The sequence below is a fragment of the Sinohyriopsis cumingii genome, chromosome 12 (assembly GCF_028554795.1).
Source record: "Sinohyriopsis cumingii isolate HCF-2022 chromosome 12, ASM2855479v2, whole genome shotgun sequence".
Classification (NCBI taxonomy): domain Eukaryota; kingdom Metazoa; phylum Mollusca; class Bivalvia; order Unionida; family Unionidae; genus Sinohyriopsis; species Sinohyriopsis cumingii.
In genome coordinates this window covers 123,036,215-123,054,718 of record NC_142972.1, presented here as the reverse complement: position 1 = coordinate 123,054,718, position 18,504 = coordinate 123,036,215, and the positions used below count along the sequence as shown (strand labels likewise).

The window sequence follows — 18,504 nt, the reverse complement described above, 5'->3', positions numbered from 1 at the left end:
GTTAAAATAATTATGTGAACCAAAAATATACAGACTTCAAAAACTATCCTCACAATTATTAATGATAAAATAGATAGAACGCTGCACATAATTGTTATTAAAATGTCAGGTCATGGTCAAATGTACTTTGGGGAGAAGGTTCACATGTTTCAATAATATAACGCTTATTAATCTTGTCTTATGCAAGCCCGTAATTCCAACCACCCATTAGAAGAGAAATCTTGAGCAGGGAGAGAAAATCTGACACATACAAGAGATGCTTCTTAATGTGAATATAATTCATACCAATCATAAATACAACTGTGACTGGGCATATCTACAGGGGTGAGTCTACTGAAGAAAGCTTTTTCACCAAAGTAGCCGCTGTTATGTGTTTGATGCCATTTTTCAGAACCAGATAGGCTAACACGACAGCCAGTATATTTCATGAAGGTAGAACCAGGAAACGCTCCAAGAAAAACCAGATACACAGGTAGCTATTGACAAACTTTCTCACATACCCACATTGGCCAAGCCCGAGATTCAAAACCCGAAGACTGGTGTCATATGATTCATGTGGTTTTTTTAATCAAGCCCTCAACATTCCAAAGAGATTTAAAAGAAGCATCATTAAGGGAGGTACCGGACTATGCAGCTCACTGTGGACCAGCAGCAAAATAAATCTTGTCAAAGGGTCTCTTCAACAATGCCATTGTCCTGTTGTCAAAATAATGGAGGATGGAAGATTTCCAAAGCACTCAAGTGGATAGCAACTACTCCTGTCACTCAAGTAAAAGCTCTGGGGGGATAGGATGAACAGCAGAGCTCAAAACTGGAAAACATCCCAAGCCAGGTCATACGGGAGATAATACCAGTGTGAAGTGAAGTTCTGGGAGTGCAGATATGCATTTTAAAATCGATGGAGCTTAAATGAAGAAACAAGTTTATAGCAGAAAAATCAATGACAGGCCAAAACATTTTTTAGGAGACCATGACATCCTAGAGCAGAAGGCTGGATCATTTGCCACTCTCTGCTGTGCTTTTCTACAGCAGTGTGTGTACTTTTCACTTAAATGATGTAGCTCTGACTACTTAAAAAAAAAGGAAAGGTCACTGTAAGAAACATTCCCAGGAACAACACTGGTATCCTTACTGTATAATGGAGAGGACCCATGTAATTTCCAATGTGCCTGCTCTAAAAATAACACCAGCTGAGCAACCACAGGATCTACAAAAGGGAATACATGCCAGAGTCCCCTCCTCTTCCCTGTCTCTCCCCTGCAGGCAGCCCTCAGACCTCCTTGCTTTAACCTTTTGGATGCTTGATCTAAGTCACGATAGGCCAGAGGGAGGCTTAAATTGGTGTTGCTTTCTGGACTACCTAGGCTGAAATCCCTATAAAGAACATTGAGGAAAGACCTGATGGGTGATCAGGGTGAAGACACTTCCTGGTTGGTTGCAAAAGAAAGTCTACCAGTCCTGGGGAACATCCCATAGAAAGTTATTCTTGTGATTAGTAAAAAAAAAAAAAAAATTTTTATGCCCGGAGCATTATACCTGTGAATGTTAAGCATCTCCAATAATAGCTTCATGAACATTAAGAATGCATACCTCAAATTTTGGCAACCATCTGCAACAAATGTTGATGCAAAAATGAGGCAAAGAATCCTCCATCAGAAGACGTAAAAGGTAACCAAAATTAAAAGAGTCACACAAGGCTATTGTGACAAGGATACAGCCTTTAAACTCCATACATCTGAACTTGGAGGCAGGCTTGGGTCCCAAAAAACCCAACCCTTTTGTGACACTCCAGTAAGTGGTAAGGTAGCAGGGGAGAGACAAGGAGGAACCATCTCATACAAGATCCTCTGTTAACTTGCTAGAACTGAAAGAATGCCATGATCCTACTGTCATTTCATGGTTAGGAAGGACTGCCCCAGGTAGCAAGTTTATTAGGACAGGAAAGGCTTCTCATCCTCCAATATGGATATTAGTTTTCTCTCAACTGCTCACGGCGAGAGGAGGTACTGCACTTACATATAGACTTTTAATGGGAGAGGATTGGGGGGTGAGTAGAGCAGTGCCCCCCTCATTGTTGTTTGGCTCCAACTAAGCAAAGGCTGGTCAGGCAACACTGACCTGATAGAGAACCCCAACTCAAATCTTATCGAGCTAGATTGCTGATCTCCCTTTACTGGGAGGTGTGATCTGCCCAACACATTCTCCAAAAGAATGGTATTGACTATCTGGACAACTAAGACTTAATTTGGCAAACCATTTTGACTTTTTTGTCAATAATTAAATTGAAATAAATAAAACCAGTATGCATTGGGTATCACAAATTGTAACAACTAATTGGCATGACACTTCCCACATTGGCTTTTATAAGTTGCGTGAATGACATTTTTAACCAAGAATCCAGCAATCTCACAGTCTGGCAGCATCTACACACTACGTGGACATTGGCAGGGTACATACTCCGGCCGATGTTAATCCTTCAGGAGGGTTACAGGAGTAGGGTATGTGGCTGACATGCAATCAGCACAATGTCCCACACCCTCTCTCCAAAACAGACGAACATGTCAATTTATATAATATCTGAAGTCAGTATATGGAATCTTCCATTTGGAAACGGGTGACTGCAGGCAGCTTAAGCTACTGTATCTATCTATCCATTAAGTTTTATGCTAATGTGGCTAGGCAGAAACCAGTACAGAATAATTTTGTACGAGATGTTTCTATATTTGGGACATGAATGGGTTATCAGATTTAAGACTGCATGGAATTCAATGTAGAAATGAAACCCCAAATGACGAAGTTCCATCGTTGCTCAAAGCTTTATGACTAATTTGTGCAATAAAAACTGCAACTTTATCTGACAGCTGGTTCGAGAAAAAAGTTTGGCTGGGGGAAAACTTTAATATTACTGGCAACACAAGGATATACCAAACTATAAAATCTAAACTGTTTTTCCTAAAATTCCACTCAGATTATGTCCAAGAAAGAAATTACGGGAAACATACCAGAGTCCTGGGATAGCCTGACCATGGCACTAAGCACAGCAGAGGTCTGTTCCTCAGAATCACCTACTGCCCGTAGTGTGTCCAGCAGCCCACGGGCAACCATCTGTCTAAAAGTACACAGAAAAGTACTTCAAAATGCAGAAAGTGAATTGTGTGTAAATTAAACAAAGCATCGCCATGGACCAAAAAAATTGTTTTACTGTTGATCCACTGACTGAATTAGAGATCTGAGCAAAAAACAAGACAACATTAAAAATTTGTTTCTACAGTGACTGTGAATGGACCTGGAACCAATCTCTCGGGGTAAAGTTGCAACAGACTGGGAAAGCAACTGTCTGGAAGGAATTGCTAAGTAGGGAATCTGCACAGTTCAGACAGCATTATGAAAACATGAATCCAATTTTCAGCCTTTACGACATCAAATACATTCCCCAACATATCTAGCAAAAACGTGTTATCTCTTATCAAAAGTTGGTTACAGCGGAGTTGTCTCGTTAACTATGGATGTTTCAAACGATTTCACATGTTATTACATCAACCTGTTCTACTTGGGGCAAAAGCATTAATATGCAGTTTCAAATGCAACATATATTAACCACAAACATCAGTTAAGATTATTTTCAATTCTCTCGATTTCATTCAAAATTAATAATCAAGTTATCAAATATTTAATAATAATTTTACTCTAAAGCACTAGCATAAATTGAAATCTTTGCATAGATCAATACTGACATTCCCAATAAATACATGAATATATCTGCGTGCGCACACAAACAAAAGGATAATTTTAAAAAAGCACCTTAGGGGCCGTCCATTTAGCATGTATGCATGGAGGAGGGTAACCCAAATGTATAGACTTACATATTGGGGGGATCTACCGACACTGTACGCACACATTGGAAATGGGGTGGGATGTGTGAAACCTTGATAATAGTTCGTCTAATACATAACCTGTTCAACTGGGTTCAGTCGACATTTGAATTTTAGCAGACACTCAACAAACTGCTTAAACTTAAACAGTTTATTTCTTTGATGCAGCCAGACCTTCAACATCGGTGGACTAACTGTTTTATTAAACACATTAATATTATTAATCCTTTATGGTTTCTGTGTGGATTAAATATAGGCTGTTCATTAGAATTCAAGCATACATACGCACGGGGGTGGGTGGGTGGGTGGAGTATGCATGTGTACGGTGGTAGGTGGAGGGGTCAAGCTCTGCCAGATTTTTTTGCGTATATACTAAATGGATGACCCCATCTCGCTAAACCACATGGAATTATAAATACAAGTTCAGCATCAAATTACTGGTCTGATGAAGGTGATTAGAAATACTATTTATTTACCTTGTGAAGACATTATCACTTTCCATATACTTTTCCAACTTTTGAAGGGCGGTCAAACTATCATCTGTTCCAAATGCATCATCACCTCCCATTTCATCCATGCCGTCACCTTAAGAAAAAAAATTTGAAAAATATTTCAGTTGTATCAAATGTTACAAGCAACACCACATAACTATTGTTTATTACTTAATTTCATGAAATAATTAATTTGACCATTGCTTTTTTTCTTTATAAAAAAAAAAATGCATCATGTAACTGCCAAAATCAAGATGCCCAAGTCTCAAATTACTCACATGTCTACCCAGAAACTCAAGTTAGTGGAATTGGGTCTTTGTACAACTTTGATCCTGTGATGTTGGGTGCATGTTTTGAAAACAATTTCAAATGTTTTTTTTTAGGTATCACCATGCCTACACATTTCAGGTTTGGAGTCAAGGTATGTTTTGTGGCAAAAACATCAATGTTGAAACTCATTTTTAATTAATTGCTTCATTACTGAAATACTCTTGCTATGATTACATTACAAGTAATAGTGAAATTTTTGCTCATCCCTGAGCAAATGTACAAGTTCCAATTCAGTAACTACAAATTCCTCCATAATGAAGCTTATCAAATAAAAGCTTTAAATTCACTGGGTACTCCTTTCACTTGGTAGTCTTGCTATCTCTGATTACATTTATGAATGACTAGGATAATTTAATGTAGCTTAGTTACTTACACAATAATATTTATAACAATGTCTGAGTGGTCAATTGAAATGATTTAACCTGACATAGAACAATGACCACTATTTCTTACGCAGGTAGCATTTGCATGCCTTCTAACACATTAACCCCTGGAGGTTTTTGCCACTTTTACCTGAAAATAGAGTAGAAAACACATTTTGAAAGCTATTTCTGAATAGACTTGAAAACACCAAATCCCCGGTAATCTTTCAATAACATATTGCCTAGTTGTGTTAGAAACAGTTTTTCATTGGCTATTTGACTCGCGCATGAGCATAAGGATGAAAGTTGGTTTTGTTTTGTGTTTTTTTGCTAAACGGAACCATTATTTTTGTATGGAGACCACTCTTTATTCCAAATACCCAGCTTATCCTACTTTTTGCAAAGGTTCATCTGTCTGTTTGCAGTTCATACTGGTTTTGCCTTAGATCTGAGACCAAAAAGTCGGGTCCAAAAATTGAGGTTTTTCTATCTGTATTTTGTAGTGCAACTAGATATTCCAGATTATTTGGCATCATTGTAGAGCTACATCTGTCTACCTTTCTATAATACCATCCACTTTAGTGTATCATGCATGACCATGACACTACAGAGCTCGGCAGTAGGCTACTACCTCCTGCCCCATAAAGTCGTTGCTAGGGGTTAATGTGTTAACTTTTATTTTCCATTTCCTTTATTTAAAATAAAAGACTTAAGTGACATGACAAAACAAGCTGAGTGCAACAATATGTCTGCAAATCTGAGATCAACACAGTTGACAGTTAACCTGGTTCTCACCAAAATGCCCATGAAGAGGTGTTGGTGGACTGACATTTCTCACATTTTGTTCAACATACCAGGCCTAGGACTCTATGCCTGGGACTCTAAACAGCATGTAAAATTATCAAACCACATTTTCGATTCAAAATCACCCATGAACATCTGCCCTTGTAACCATGCAAATAAAGGTCGCAAGATAATCAAGTCTTACCTAGCTGCAAAAAGCACAGAATCTGATTTGTCACTACTGATTAATCCTAAGAGCATTGACCCAGCCTGCCAACAAATGTCAGAGGTACAAACCATAAACATCATGTTCAACTGAGAAAGTTTGTACAGTATGCATAGACTTTATTTACCACTAGTACAGTTGCACAAACTTTAATTCCATCCCTATGCAACTCAATGGCTTTTTGCCATCTCTCAACTTGACATAGTTCTTGGAAAATTCTTTAACCATTTCACATGACGGCAATCATATATCTCACCATGAGACATACTCAAATTTGCACATGATGTCCAATAAACATACTTGTGTCCCATCTAGCTTTTATTCACAAGAATCTGAATACCCCATTTTATTCTTCTGTTTTGATTATTAACACTTTTTTAGAAGCTTCTTTTCCCTTTTATCTTAACAGATTAACCCCTAGTAGTAGCCTACTGCCGAGCTCTGTAGTGTCATGGTCATACACTAAAGTGGGTGGTATGATAGAAAGGTAAACAGATGTAGCTCTACAATGACACCAAATAATCTGGAATTTCCAGTTGCACTACAAAATAGAGGGAAAAACCTCAATTTTTGGAATTTTAGCACACAAAAAATAAAAAACAAAACTTTTACCCTTCTGTTCAGGCGTGAGAAAAATAGCCAATGAAAAACAATGTTTCTAACACAACTAGGCAGTATGTTTTTGAAAGATCACCTTGGATTTGGTGTTTTCGTACACATTCAGAAATAGCTTTCAAAATGTGTTTCCTACTTGAATTTCAGGCGAAAATGACAAAAACCTCTAGGGGTTAATGTGTTAAGCATGCATAGCTTTTTAAATGCCATTTTTTTAAATTTCTATAATCTCTAGTTTGATCATGCAGATGCTTTGCATGAACAAACAAGTGCAGTTTTAAGCATCTGGGGTGCTATTGTAAATAAAGTTAGTCTGGTTCCTTAATTCTAATACAAAATCTGGATCCAAATCAAACTGAGGAACCAAGTATCTGATTTTTTTGGTTACAATCATTTTCCCATAGTTTTTGCTTGTATGTCATAAATCCGTATTTATGGAGTAATTTTCACAAGACTTGTGGTAAAATCATAAGGGATGGCAGGTCTGAAGGTATATCAGGGTCTATCATGTTTCAAAGGCCTAACAACTGCATACAGTTCTGTGAGCACATTATGTTGTGGCAGATCTGTGTATGTTATCTGTTCTCCTGATTATGACCAAAAGCACAGACCCAGATCTGCCTGTACATGATCAGGCCTAATAAGCAGCATTAGCGACCCACAAATGACAATTTGTGCACAAGTATATTAGTATATGGATTTTATGCCTTGCTAAACAAGGCAGCTCTAGTGAACGTACTGCCTCTGATAGGAGCTGTGTCACTAGCACACCAAAAATAGTTCATTCAGCACCTAATGAGATTAAACTGGCTGATTTTCTCTGAATCAACAGCCATATTAAGCATAATCAATACTTTTTCTCACAACACTGCTTTCATGCTTGTAATACAATTTGTGTTGGAACTACTCATTTGCACCATGTGACCTACTCTGAACCATGAGTCAAATGCATTGTCATGGCTACCAGTTGATAAACAGTGAGTCACAACTGACTGAATTCCCAACAATGAGATAACTGCACACTTATTAGCATATCGGTTTCTTTAAAATCATAGATGTTCCTTTCAAAGTTTATAATTTTATAAAAATGCCATTTTCAGTTTATTGTGAAAATCTTTAAATCTTTTGAAAAATTAAGTTAGAGTTCCATTTATTTAGAGTTCACAGCATATATTGCTTTGCTTTTCTGCCTTCAGTTGAACAGTGCATGTGTATGTGATTTGCATTTTTAACACAGCTTTAAAAAATGTTGTCCATCATATCTTTATAATAAGGCAGCTTATGGTGAATGTCTAGCACTGGACCATCATGCTGCAGACATGTAGCATCATGTCCCACCCAGTCACATTATCAGGCCATCCAGCCCAAACACTAAACTCTTAATGTTGAGCACTTAGCAAAGCAGCTGTCAATACCATTTTTTAAAAGTTTTTGGTATGACTCCGAGTTCAAACCAGCAACCTCCCACATAGGCAGACGCTCTAATCACATAGGATGCCGGAGCGGTACTCAGATAAACAAGTGGCAGCAGCACGTGTCAACCTTTTCTGCCTAGGGCACAAGCTACACAATACCCAATATATTTGTTCAATGACTGCTGGAGGTAGTTAGGTGGAGGATGGGATTTGTCAAATTAATCAACTCTGTCAATGGTATGGTTTGGTTTTAATCCATATGGCACAGGAACACAAGCAGGTTATGTGAGGAGGCAATTGGAGCAAAGTACCTCACACAATGACATGCCTCAGTTGCCCAAGTTGGTCCAAGGATTCAAAACCACGCCCTTTACAATAAGCCACCACAGTTCCCCCATCAAAGGTACAAATACTGCAAACAAAATCTTGCTGAGTACCTTGACAATTTGCAATATTATATAGCATGTATGGAAATTGTATACTTTTACAGCAGGAATAAAGAGCAAAATTTTAACCATTGATTACAAAATGAATTCCATGGAATTTGCTTTGACATATTCCAAAATTTGAACACTTGCAAAAGCAGTAAAGTTTAACACATTAACCCCTGCTGCCTTGATAACTCGTCATACTTTACTTCCCTCACCTCCCGAGTGCCTCAATAACATGGCAGAGTTTACCTAGCTTGTATCCCGGGCACCAAGTTTGAGTGGCAGTATTTGTCTAGGCCTGTATCCTGCACGACGAGTTAAATCGACGCAAGCCATTGGTTGATTTCAAGCCATTTCCTAATTATGCAGGCAGTTTAACCAATAAAATGTTAGCTTAGAGAGATAGAGGGAACATTGCTGAACAGACGCTGATGCAAACTGACGAGAATCAGCCACCGGAAGCAGACTTTTACTTGACAGACAGACAGAGAATTTTCAGGATTTTAATCAGACGAGATTGATAGTGACAATGATAAAGCTACTGGAGATAACAGCAGTAGTGATGAGAATGAGAATGTTGAAGAGGATGGAAAAGAAGAAAATGAAAGAAGAGCTGATCGATGGAACATAAATGATAAAACACACATTGACAAGAGGCTATACACAGGACCAACAACGGATTTAGACCCTGATGAAAAATTTATTTATTTGGAGCTTTTTTTCTTTTGAAGAATCGTTAAATAAATGTTTGGGAACAAACTGTTGTTAGCATGAGTGTTCATAATTCATGGTTTGTTAAGTGTTCAATTAGTTTTTAAATTTTCAGTGAGAATTCTAAGGAAGAAAGGTAAGTAAAGAGCAAGGAAAATATGCCCAGTTGTGTACAGTATTCACAGGATATTAAGTTTGCAAGAGAGATGACAAGTGAAATTTCTGTATACATAAAATAGAATTATTTCATGTGCTGATGGTGTTAATAATTCTGTGTGAATTCACAATGGATTTTATGGATTATTCATGGCAAGAGAAGCAAATTGGCAAGTACATCATTTGTTTTCACCTTCATGCATGAGTTTTATTTCTGCATGTAGCATGGAATCTATACAATTATGTAATCTTGAGAACTGTTGTACCAAATTTCAGCTTAATTAAATGAATACAAATTTAAATTTTTTTTTTTAACAAGTAGCCCCCTCTATAAAAATCTGCAAGCCAAGTGCTGTCAGCAAGTCTCAAGGATACAGGCACTGGTTAGACTAGCACTGCTCTAGGTGATCTCTGTCGGTATGCTGTAAGGGACTGCCTAGCTGTTTGGCTCAGGGTTTAATGTGTTAACATGACCTACTTTTCTTGTGGTGAGAAGTAATCCATCAGGACTTATGACAGTCTATACAACTGTGAACAGAAAGTTTTTTTTAAAAAAGCAGAAAAACAATGTAATCCATGGAGTGTTAATATAGTTCCTTGTGACATACTTTATTCAGTGGTCATTAGAACAATCAGGTTTCATGTGAAAACTGTATAATCACTGAAACATTAAAAACTAGGACATGTAATTTTGCTTGTGGTGGGTAGTATCCTCCGATATGAATATATCATAGCTTTGTCAATGCAAATACAAGTGTCAGAGGAAAATAAAAATACTTCATTTTTATGATGACACAGCTGACAGAAATGTTTATACTGTCTCTAATTTGTTTTATTTTTTATTACAAGTGCCTGTTCTTCCTGGAACTGCTGATAATGCAGAGATACCCATTGCCAACCAGGGAAATTAAGGACAAAACGGTAACAATTTGACATTTTATTGAATAAAACTGACACTTGTTGCAGCAAATAAAAACTCCACATGGAAGCCAGAGAATGATAAAATCATTTAAAAACATTACAAAGCATATTATATGTGCAGTTATATATCACTATTTACAGTACCTAGCTCAGTGTAATTTTTCTTGTCCTTCTAACTTCAGTGTTCTGATCATAATGGCACTTTATATGCCAGAAACTGGTCATGTGAAGCAAATTACCATAAAAATTTGAAAGGACCGAAAACAATCTAGTTGTATGCCAGCAACTGATGCTACAAAATTACTGGAAAAGACTTGGAAAGACAGAAAATACTCGCATATGGCCTCATCTTCCGCCAAATTTTCCTTTATTATTTTAAATGAATAATAGAGATTCTCTTATACGGTAGTGTGAGTTTTAACAGGTTCAGCAACTCGCGACATTCATGCCAAATTCGGGGTGTTGGTCATCTCTGGATAATGTAGGCAATTTAGCTGATTTACCTCCTCATAATGCCAGTGTACACCTAGTTTTAACATGCAGATCAAAACATGACCTCTTCCCTACTAAAACCTTTGACCTCTGAATTTGTTACCAAATTATTTTGCGAGTCAGTTTTTGAATTGCAGATTATATAGTAGGTTTCATGTCATTCCTTATAAACAAATTCAACACCGCATAGTTTACATTCTGATTTGTTTGTTTCCTTTACAAAGTGCTATGGCCAGCACAATCAACTACCAAGCCTGACTTCAAGCATTACCAAAGATGATACGATGTCAATTTTTCTGTCTGAATTTTCAGTTATTTTTGTTTCAGCTCAGCTTTACAGTGATACTATGAATTTTTTTTTTTACCTCAAGACTTTCCATGCTTACAGCCAATATAGCAGAAATTTAGAGATCTGATTTTTCAAACTGCTGGTCACAGCTGAATTAAATCTGAATTTGAACTTCCCCTTCTCAAAGATAAATCAGTCTGATCAAATTAAGAGGCCAACATACAAAACTTTGGGAATATGACATCTGTTGTAAAATAGGACCAGATGGCTAAAAAAATTTATCTTAAAAAAAAAAAAAATATACCAATCTTCATGCTACATGCAGATAAAATAACAAACCAAAAGACAACATCTATACTGCCTTTTCTGGGCTGTAAGAGTGCACTTCTTGTGCCAAAATGATCTTGAGAAATAAAGAACCAAATGCATGGCTTTTCAAAACATGCCTTTAAAATCCCTTCTACATTCTGAAATTTTCCTTTTTTCAAATGGTGGGGGAAGGGGTGGTTTTAACAATTTTCAGATCAGAAAACGAATTTTCTTCACATAGGAAACCAACATGCAACACATTCACTGTTCGACTTTGTCATCACTTTCGAATAACAATAGAAACTTATAAAATCATTGTGCATTTATGTGGTTAACTGCTCATCTCAAATTTATGTTCAATTTTCTGGGGATATGAAGAGAAGAAAAAAAAAGGGGGGGGTAAAGAAATATTCAAACTTCATAATAAAAAAAAACTTCTGTCAAAATTCAACCTACAGCACATTACTACATTTGTAATGGGAATATATGTATACATCAGCGAAGACCAGGCCACGATGTGATGGGCAAAAGCTGGGTAGCAAAGATGTTACAGTCAAACAAGTTGACAAGTCCAACACTGCCAAAATTCCTCGGGAAAACAAACCCTTCAAGCCTGAACTAAATATTTACCATTAGAAAATCCTTAAAATAAAATGTTTTTTTTCCTATTCATAATCTTTTAAATACTCAAGACCTACTCAGTCAGTACACCTTTTACGAATCAAGTACAGTGAACAATTTTATCCTTGTACAAAGAATACCCATATTTATGTTGCATTTTTATGTCGAGACAAGATTAAACCATTTCAGAAATAAAATTCTATCCATGTTCATCTCATGCTTTAAACAGCAAAAATTAAAACTTCTATCACCGCAGATGAATAAAATCCAGTGTTGCACCTTGGATCAAATGGGCATGGGATAGGAAAACAAATTTAAAACAAAGCAAAATACCGTACGTACAGTCAAAACCACTCAGCTTGACTTAGGTCAAGGAAATCTTTACAGGTTGTTATAATTCCTGATATCCTGGGAGCCAGCTAAGTCAACATTTTTATTTACACCCATGACATAATCAACATGGTTTCCATGCTTTTCTAAATATAAATTTCCAGGACTTTTCCAGGATGAAATTCATTTTTTCAAGGTTAACATAAGACCAATACTGAATGGAATTAAAGAACATTTTGGATTATAAAACATGCATTTTCCAAATCTGAAGATGTTACTCTTTCAAGACTCTCCAAAACGTTTATCAGAAAAGATAATCTGTACAAAACCACAAAATGAGTCACACAAAACAAATCTGACCATATTGCTATAAATTGGCATTTAAAGCCATTTCAATGTACAGAATACAAATTCTAACTTTACATTGCTGACCTGCATTATGTTGCTACGTGGAAACAACATAATGAACATAAATTATTGTGTTCCCTTTCAAACCTTTAGTTCAAAAGAATTGTAGAGCAATATATGTGCATGTTATGCAAAGTAAACATTTCCTATCACAATATGAAGAAAAAAAAAGAAAAAAAAACAATAAATGCAAAGTATTAGAATCTTGTCTTGTCACAAAAGAAGTTTAACCCTGAATTTATGTGTGCCAATAAAATATCAAGATTTTTCAACGAAACTAAACTCTGTACGATGAATTGGGTAAAAAAATTCCATCATTTAAAGACAAGTACAAAAGGGTTGATTTAAATTTTAACAAAAGACCTTTAAAGTTATATATTGTTGTATAAACAAGGACTGAATTTTCTGTAAAATCAACTTGTCTTCTTGTACTTCAATAAACCAGGCCCAAAACCTTTATTGGCACATGGGCTCTTATTGTTTCTTATATATAATAAAAGGGACAACAATTTCCCATTTCACCTGCGTTCTATTTAAGATCTGAAATGAATGCTTCAAGCTACATGTCACTGTTAATAGTTTCACATCAAAGTTAAGCTCAGAGATTCAGAATGTTTTTAATCCATGTTTCCTCCGAATATTCCAAAACCATTTTTCACATTTGGGCCTAGCAAATTTAAAGCACGTTATATCTACTTACACCTGCATGAAATCGACAGAAAATTTATTTATTTTCTCAAAAATGGCAAGTATTATAATCGTTGTCTTTAATCTGCTGACAGACTAGACGAAACCTAACCCGGTACTGGCCATTTGCGTTAACAGTCACATGATTTCATAATTCTTAAACAATGACATCGAAGTCCAATAGTCACGCATATAAAAAAACTCCTTTTAAATGTTGTTATCCAAAATTTCAATTATATTAAATGAAAGTCTGATACCTTTTGTAAAAACCAGAAAGAATATATAATTCTCAACATAGTTATTTCGAGAACAAGAAGAAACATGGCCAGTCTGATTCATCAAGCAGAGTAGTCCAGTTCTCTGCATGAGAGCATATGTCAACATGGTAGTCATATGATACAACAAAACTCGGGAAGTTGGTCTCAGAATAAATATAGATAATTTTGTGCTCTTTCGTTTTTGTATTTTTATTACAACCAGTATACAAACTTTCATTTAATATATTGTTTCTACAATATCTGAAAATGATGGTTGTGAGATTCTGTGTGCTCGTGCAACTATCAATCAAAATCGCTAGTACCAGCTCAAATTTCATCAACGCATTTGTTTTATCGTCTTTCAGCAGATTAAAGACAATGATTTTAATACTCACAATATCTGAGAAAATGAATAATTTTCATATCGATTGCAAGCAAGTATATCACTACGATATCTGCAGTGTGGCAGTTTATAGTGATGTCTAGCACTGGGGCATCATGCTGCAGACATGAAGCATGATGTCCCACCCAGGCACATTATCCCGACACAAGGTCGACCAGTCCTAACACTAACCTCTTAATGCTGAGCGCCAAGCAAGGCAGATGTTAGTACCATTTTTGTAAGTCTTTGGTATGACTCAGCCGGGATAGAACCCATGACCTCCAGCATCCGAGACAGGTGCTCTAACCATTAGGCCACTGTAGCGGTCCCCCTTGGCTTGTGAAGGCATCCTTACCAATTTACAAGTAACTATTTTCGTTTTCAGCCTCATATTTTTCATGTGCTAGTTATAGTTAGCAAAGAAAATAACATTGCACCCTTATTTGGAAACGAAAACATATTGTAGTAAATATGTGATTCACTGAATAATGTATCAGCGAAAATCCAATCATAGTAAAGCAGGCTTTATTTGGAAAATGAATTACCTTGAGTTATCTCATGTTATCTGTCATGGCAGGCAAAGTATGTTTGGAATAAACATACCAATACATGTTACCTTTCATAAACTCTATAACTTTATCATTAGCCAATTGTCCTCAAAAACATTATTCTACTTAGGTTGTAGATTTAAAATCCAGAAACCCTTTTTGTCTTGGACAATGGACCTATTTGCACCGTTGCATTGCATGGTACAAGAACACTTCATGCCATTGTAGCTAGAGTCAACCAGACATGGAAATTTGCGTACAGAAAAATAACTTTATAAATATTGTCCCCCGATGAAAAACGCAAACTTGGAATGAAAGGAATCAAGAATTATGGGGACACTGACAAAAAGCAGCAAGAAACCCACAATCCCCTAAATATGTCTACACAGATCTGTGGGTGGCCAATCTATGCAAGGTGCTTGAAAATAAGCCTCCATGAACAGGGACTTTTAATCTAACATATTACGGCAGAAGCTGAATGGTCACAAGAGAGCACCATTATATCAAGCTCTAAAAGAGATGCGCAATCTACACCAAGTCTGATAAAGTTGTTTTTTCAACTTCATCTTCCTGACAAATGAGGAAAGCAGTTCTTTGTCTCAAGTCTACATATATAGCCTTTTTCACTTACAACAAAGGACGATACAAAATTAGATGACAGACATGTAAAATAATGATTAATCTTTTAGAAAATGTGTGTGACTTGGATTTTTAATGTAGCTTTAAAAATATTTCAGCCATATCGCTACAGTGTCTGCAATTTATGGTGATGTCTAGCACTCGGGCATCACACGGCAGATGTGTAACATCTTGTCCCACCCAGTAACATTATTCTGAAACCAGGCCAACCAGTCTCAACACTAACCTCTTAATTCTGAGCGCCAAGCGAGGCAGATGTTAGTATCATTTTTGAAAGTCTTTGGTATGACTCAGCCAGGGATCAAACCAATGACCTCCCACATCTGAGGCAGATGCTATAACCAATAGGCTCTTTTGGAAAATGAGGGAATCACGAGTTTATACAAAGATGTCCATTGCCAACCTTGGAAATTAGGGACAAGAGGGAAAAAATTGAAGATTCTATTGAAAAATCTGTGACTGAAACTGCAGCAATGAAAACATGGAACCCAGAATAATAATAAAATCATTTTAAAATATCACAAAATATGTCTATGTACAGTTTTACACAAGTTATTTGTCAGCTGACAATTTCACACACTTGTGCTTTGACACCCTGCTGTAATAAGCATTAGCACTTTTTGAATCAACCTTAAATTAAATCCTTCCATTATGTTTTAAATACTTTCACTTTACCAAAAATTGCATTTGGAAAATAGTGACAAGATTTTGTTACTTAATTTGTCATGAGAATAAAAAGCATTATAAAAACAGCCATTTTTGTATGACATGGATAGGAATACCTTTGTTTTGAGTGATTATCATATATATTTTTCCAGTGTCAACTTTACATAATTTACTAGATGCCCAACGCAAGGCTAAGACGAGCCAGATTCTCCCAAAAATGACTGACAAAGTTCTTAATGCATCCAATTTTTAAAGATAAAGACAATGAGAAAGATTTGTGAAAGAATAGGAAAGTTTCATGGATTGCAAAACGGGACATAGTTATCTTTATGCACTTAAGACTTGAGGTAAATCAATAAGGAACACCTTAACAGGTGTCTTCAAACTATAGTGTTCATGTCATCAAATTATAGAGGACAATGTTCAATGTTAGTAACCTTGCCTTAACAACTAAATGTTTATAGGTTGATTCCAGAGAAAATATGGATCTTTTAGTGTCTGGTGAATTTCAAAATCTACATCAAAATACAACATTTGTTCTACTGGTAGTTAAGATTTATACCAGTTTCTAACTGTAATACAGTGAACTAGGGACTGTTAGAATTAATCATAATTTATAGTTTCTGCTGTGCTGATGAATCAATATAGCCAAAATACATAGTGTAATGATTAAGGGAACATAACTATTAAAGTTGATGTATTATGCTGTGCCATGTTGTTTAACAGTGCAATGGAAGAAAATGTCTCAAACATGGTCATTTTTTTCTTTTAGCACAAGCACAAATTTACTGATCTGAAATGGGGCTGTGCAAATTAAATTAATGTAATTACTTCTCTAATTCCTTCTAGCTGCACACAAAAATAAAGAACGGAAATGGTAGAGCAACAGAATATTGTTATAATGTCACAAGTATCACCATTCTCAACTGCCTCAAGTTTTCATTTAATAACTATAATACTAAATTGTTTACAATGAATGAGCATCAGCAACCTGATTTATATAATGGTAACCCTACAAGACATGCATAATGTTGTAAATCATCTTTTTATAGGATTTACTGCATTTTGTATTCAAGGAGGGTCTCCTGGACTGCAACTTTCAAAATACTATGGAAAATCTGAGTGCACTAAAATCACTGAATATGTATGTATTTAGAACATACACAAGATGCTAAATGATAAACAAATTACATCACTTTAGCAATTTTAAATTTGTCATTGCACCCCACCAAGCCCCCCTTTTTTCCTCTGCACAATATAAAAAAAAAATAAATGCATTATTAATTTTATTTGCAACATTTTGCAACCTTCAAGATATGGAAACCCACACTCGTATACAACATGACAGATCTGTCCGCCTGCCAGCTGCCTTCAGTGCTGATCAAAACAACCAATGTCAAAGTGAATCTAATTATCATAATTTGAAGCATGTGCACTAGACCCATGTTTTGAAAACACTGTCAACAGAACAGCATGGAACAAAGCCTTTGTTCTCGCTAGATAACTATTTACTTCAATCCACTTTGTATGGCTGCGCAAATGCACAGCTAACGCAAATTACTATAAAGTACTAATTGTATTATTCAATTAAACGCTTCAGCAACAACTCTGTGCTATATTTTTTATGCAAGAATGCGCTTCTATTCGACTCTATATGAAACCCCACGAGTGACCTACTTTTCAATATCAACACAGCCAGCGTAATCCTTGGGTATGCAGTCACTCATTCGTGACACAATCCACATATCTCACCATGGCTCGAATTGTTTTAAGAAATTATGAACTAAGGTTATGCAATTCTAAAATACCTATTGTTTTAATCCTGGATGCGCGGGAACGCTACGAGTTCAAAAGGTCGTTAGGAAACCCCTCGGTCACATGACCGAAAACTATCATGGTATCAAATTCACGTCAAGCCTTGGCGTCATGTTTGAATTCCAACTTAAAATTACACGTGGTTGGAACAGTTTAGATGTCAACAAAGATTGCAGGCACATTTGTTACACAGTTAGAAAGGATAAATAATACTATCTGCAATGGCTAGACAGTTTACTGCTCTAAATTATTAATCACACCTAAATAACATCAAATCCCCTGGAACTTGACACATTTTCGTTTCTCCGCAGCATCTTCAAGGGTGACACAATGGATAGTTATTAAATTAAGTCAATACTTACCATCATCTGGTGTGTCGTCTACATTATCTTGATAAAAATCGATATCTGAAAGGCAAAAAAGGCTCGTTAGTAAGAGTACAAAGTTTGAAATTGGAGCGACAAAAATACATTAATGTGAGGTGGACTCACCCGCCATGTTGGAAAAGACCACGAGGTGTGTTAGGTTAACAGTGATTGGAGAATACGAATGTTATGCTATCATCTCATTGGTCATTTTTACGGAGGCAGTCCGCTTTGGGTCGGAAAGAACCGAAAATGTCCGATGACTCAATTATTTGAATAATCCTACGCTAGCGTCATTCATGGTTGTCTCAGTCGTTTACTTAGTTTTGTATAAATTATAGCCAATTTTCGCTTTCTTTAAATAATAACTTTTAATAATTTGA

At 36.2% G+C, this 18,504-nt stretch overlaps 1 protein-coding gene across 3 annotated transcripts in view; it reads right to left on the bottom strand.

Annotated features, from left to right (window-relative positions):
* LOC149787381 (serine/threonine-protein phosphatase 4 regulatory subunit 1-like) overlaps positions 1-18,264 on the bottom strand; it is a 103,763-nt gene extending 85,499 nt beyond the window's left edge. For all 3 annotated transcript variants that reach the window (XM_089977967.1, XM_089977969.1, XM_089977968.1), the window contains exons 1-4: positions 18,248-18,264; positions 18,119-18,163; positions 4,349-4,457; positions 3,003-3,109 (exon numbers count right to left, since the gene is read on the bottom strand). In XM_089977967.1, coding sequence (XP_089834093.1) covers positions 3,003-3,109; positions 4,349-4,457; positions 18,119-18,163; positions 18,248-18,254 — 268 coding nt within the window. In that variant the 5' untranslated portion in view covers positions 18,255-18,264. The remainder of the gene's footprint in view (positions 1-3,002; positions 3,110-4,348; positions 4,458-18,118; positions 18,164-18,247) is intronic.
* Between the last annotated feature and the right edge of the window lie 240 nt (positions 18,265-18,504).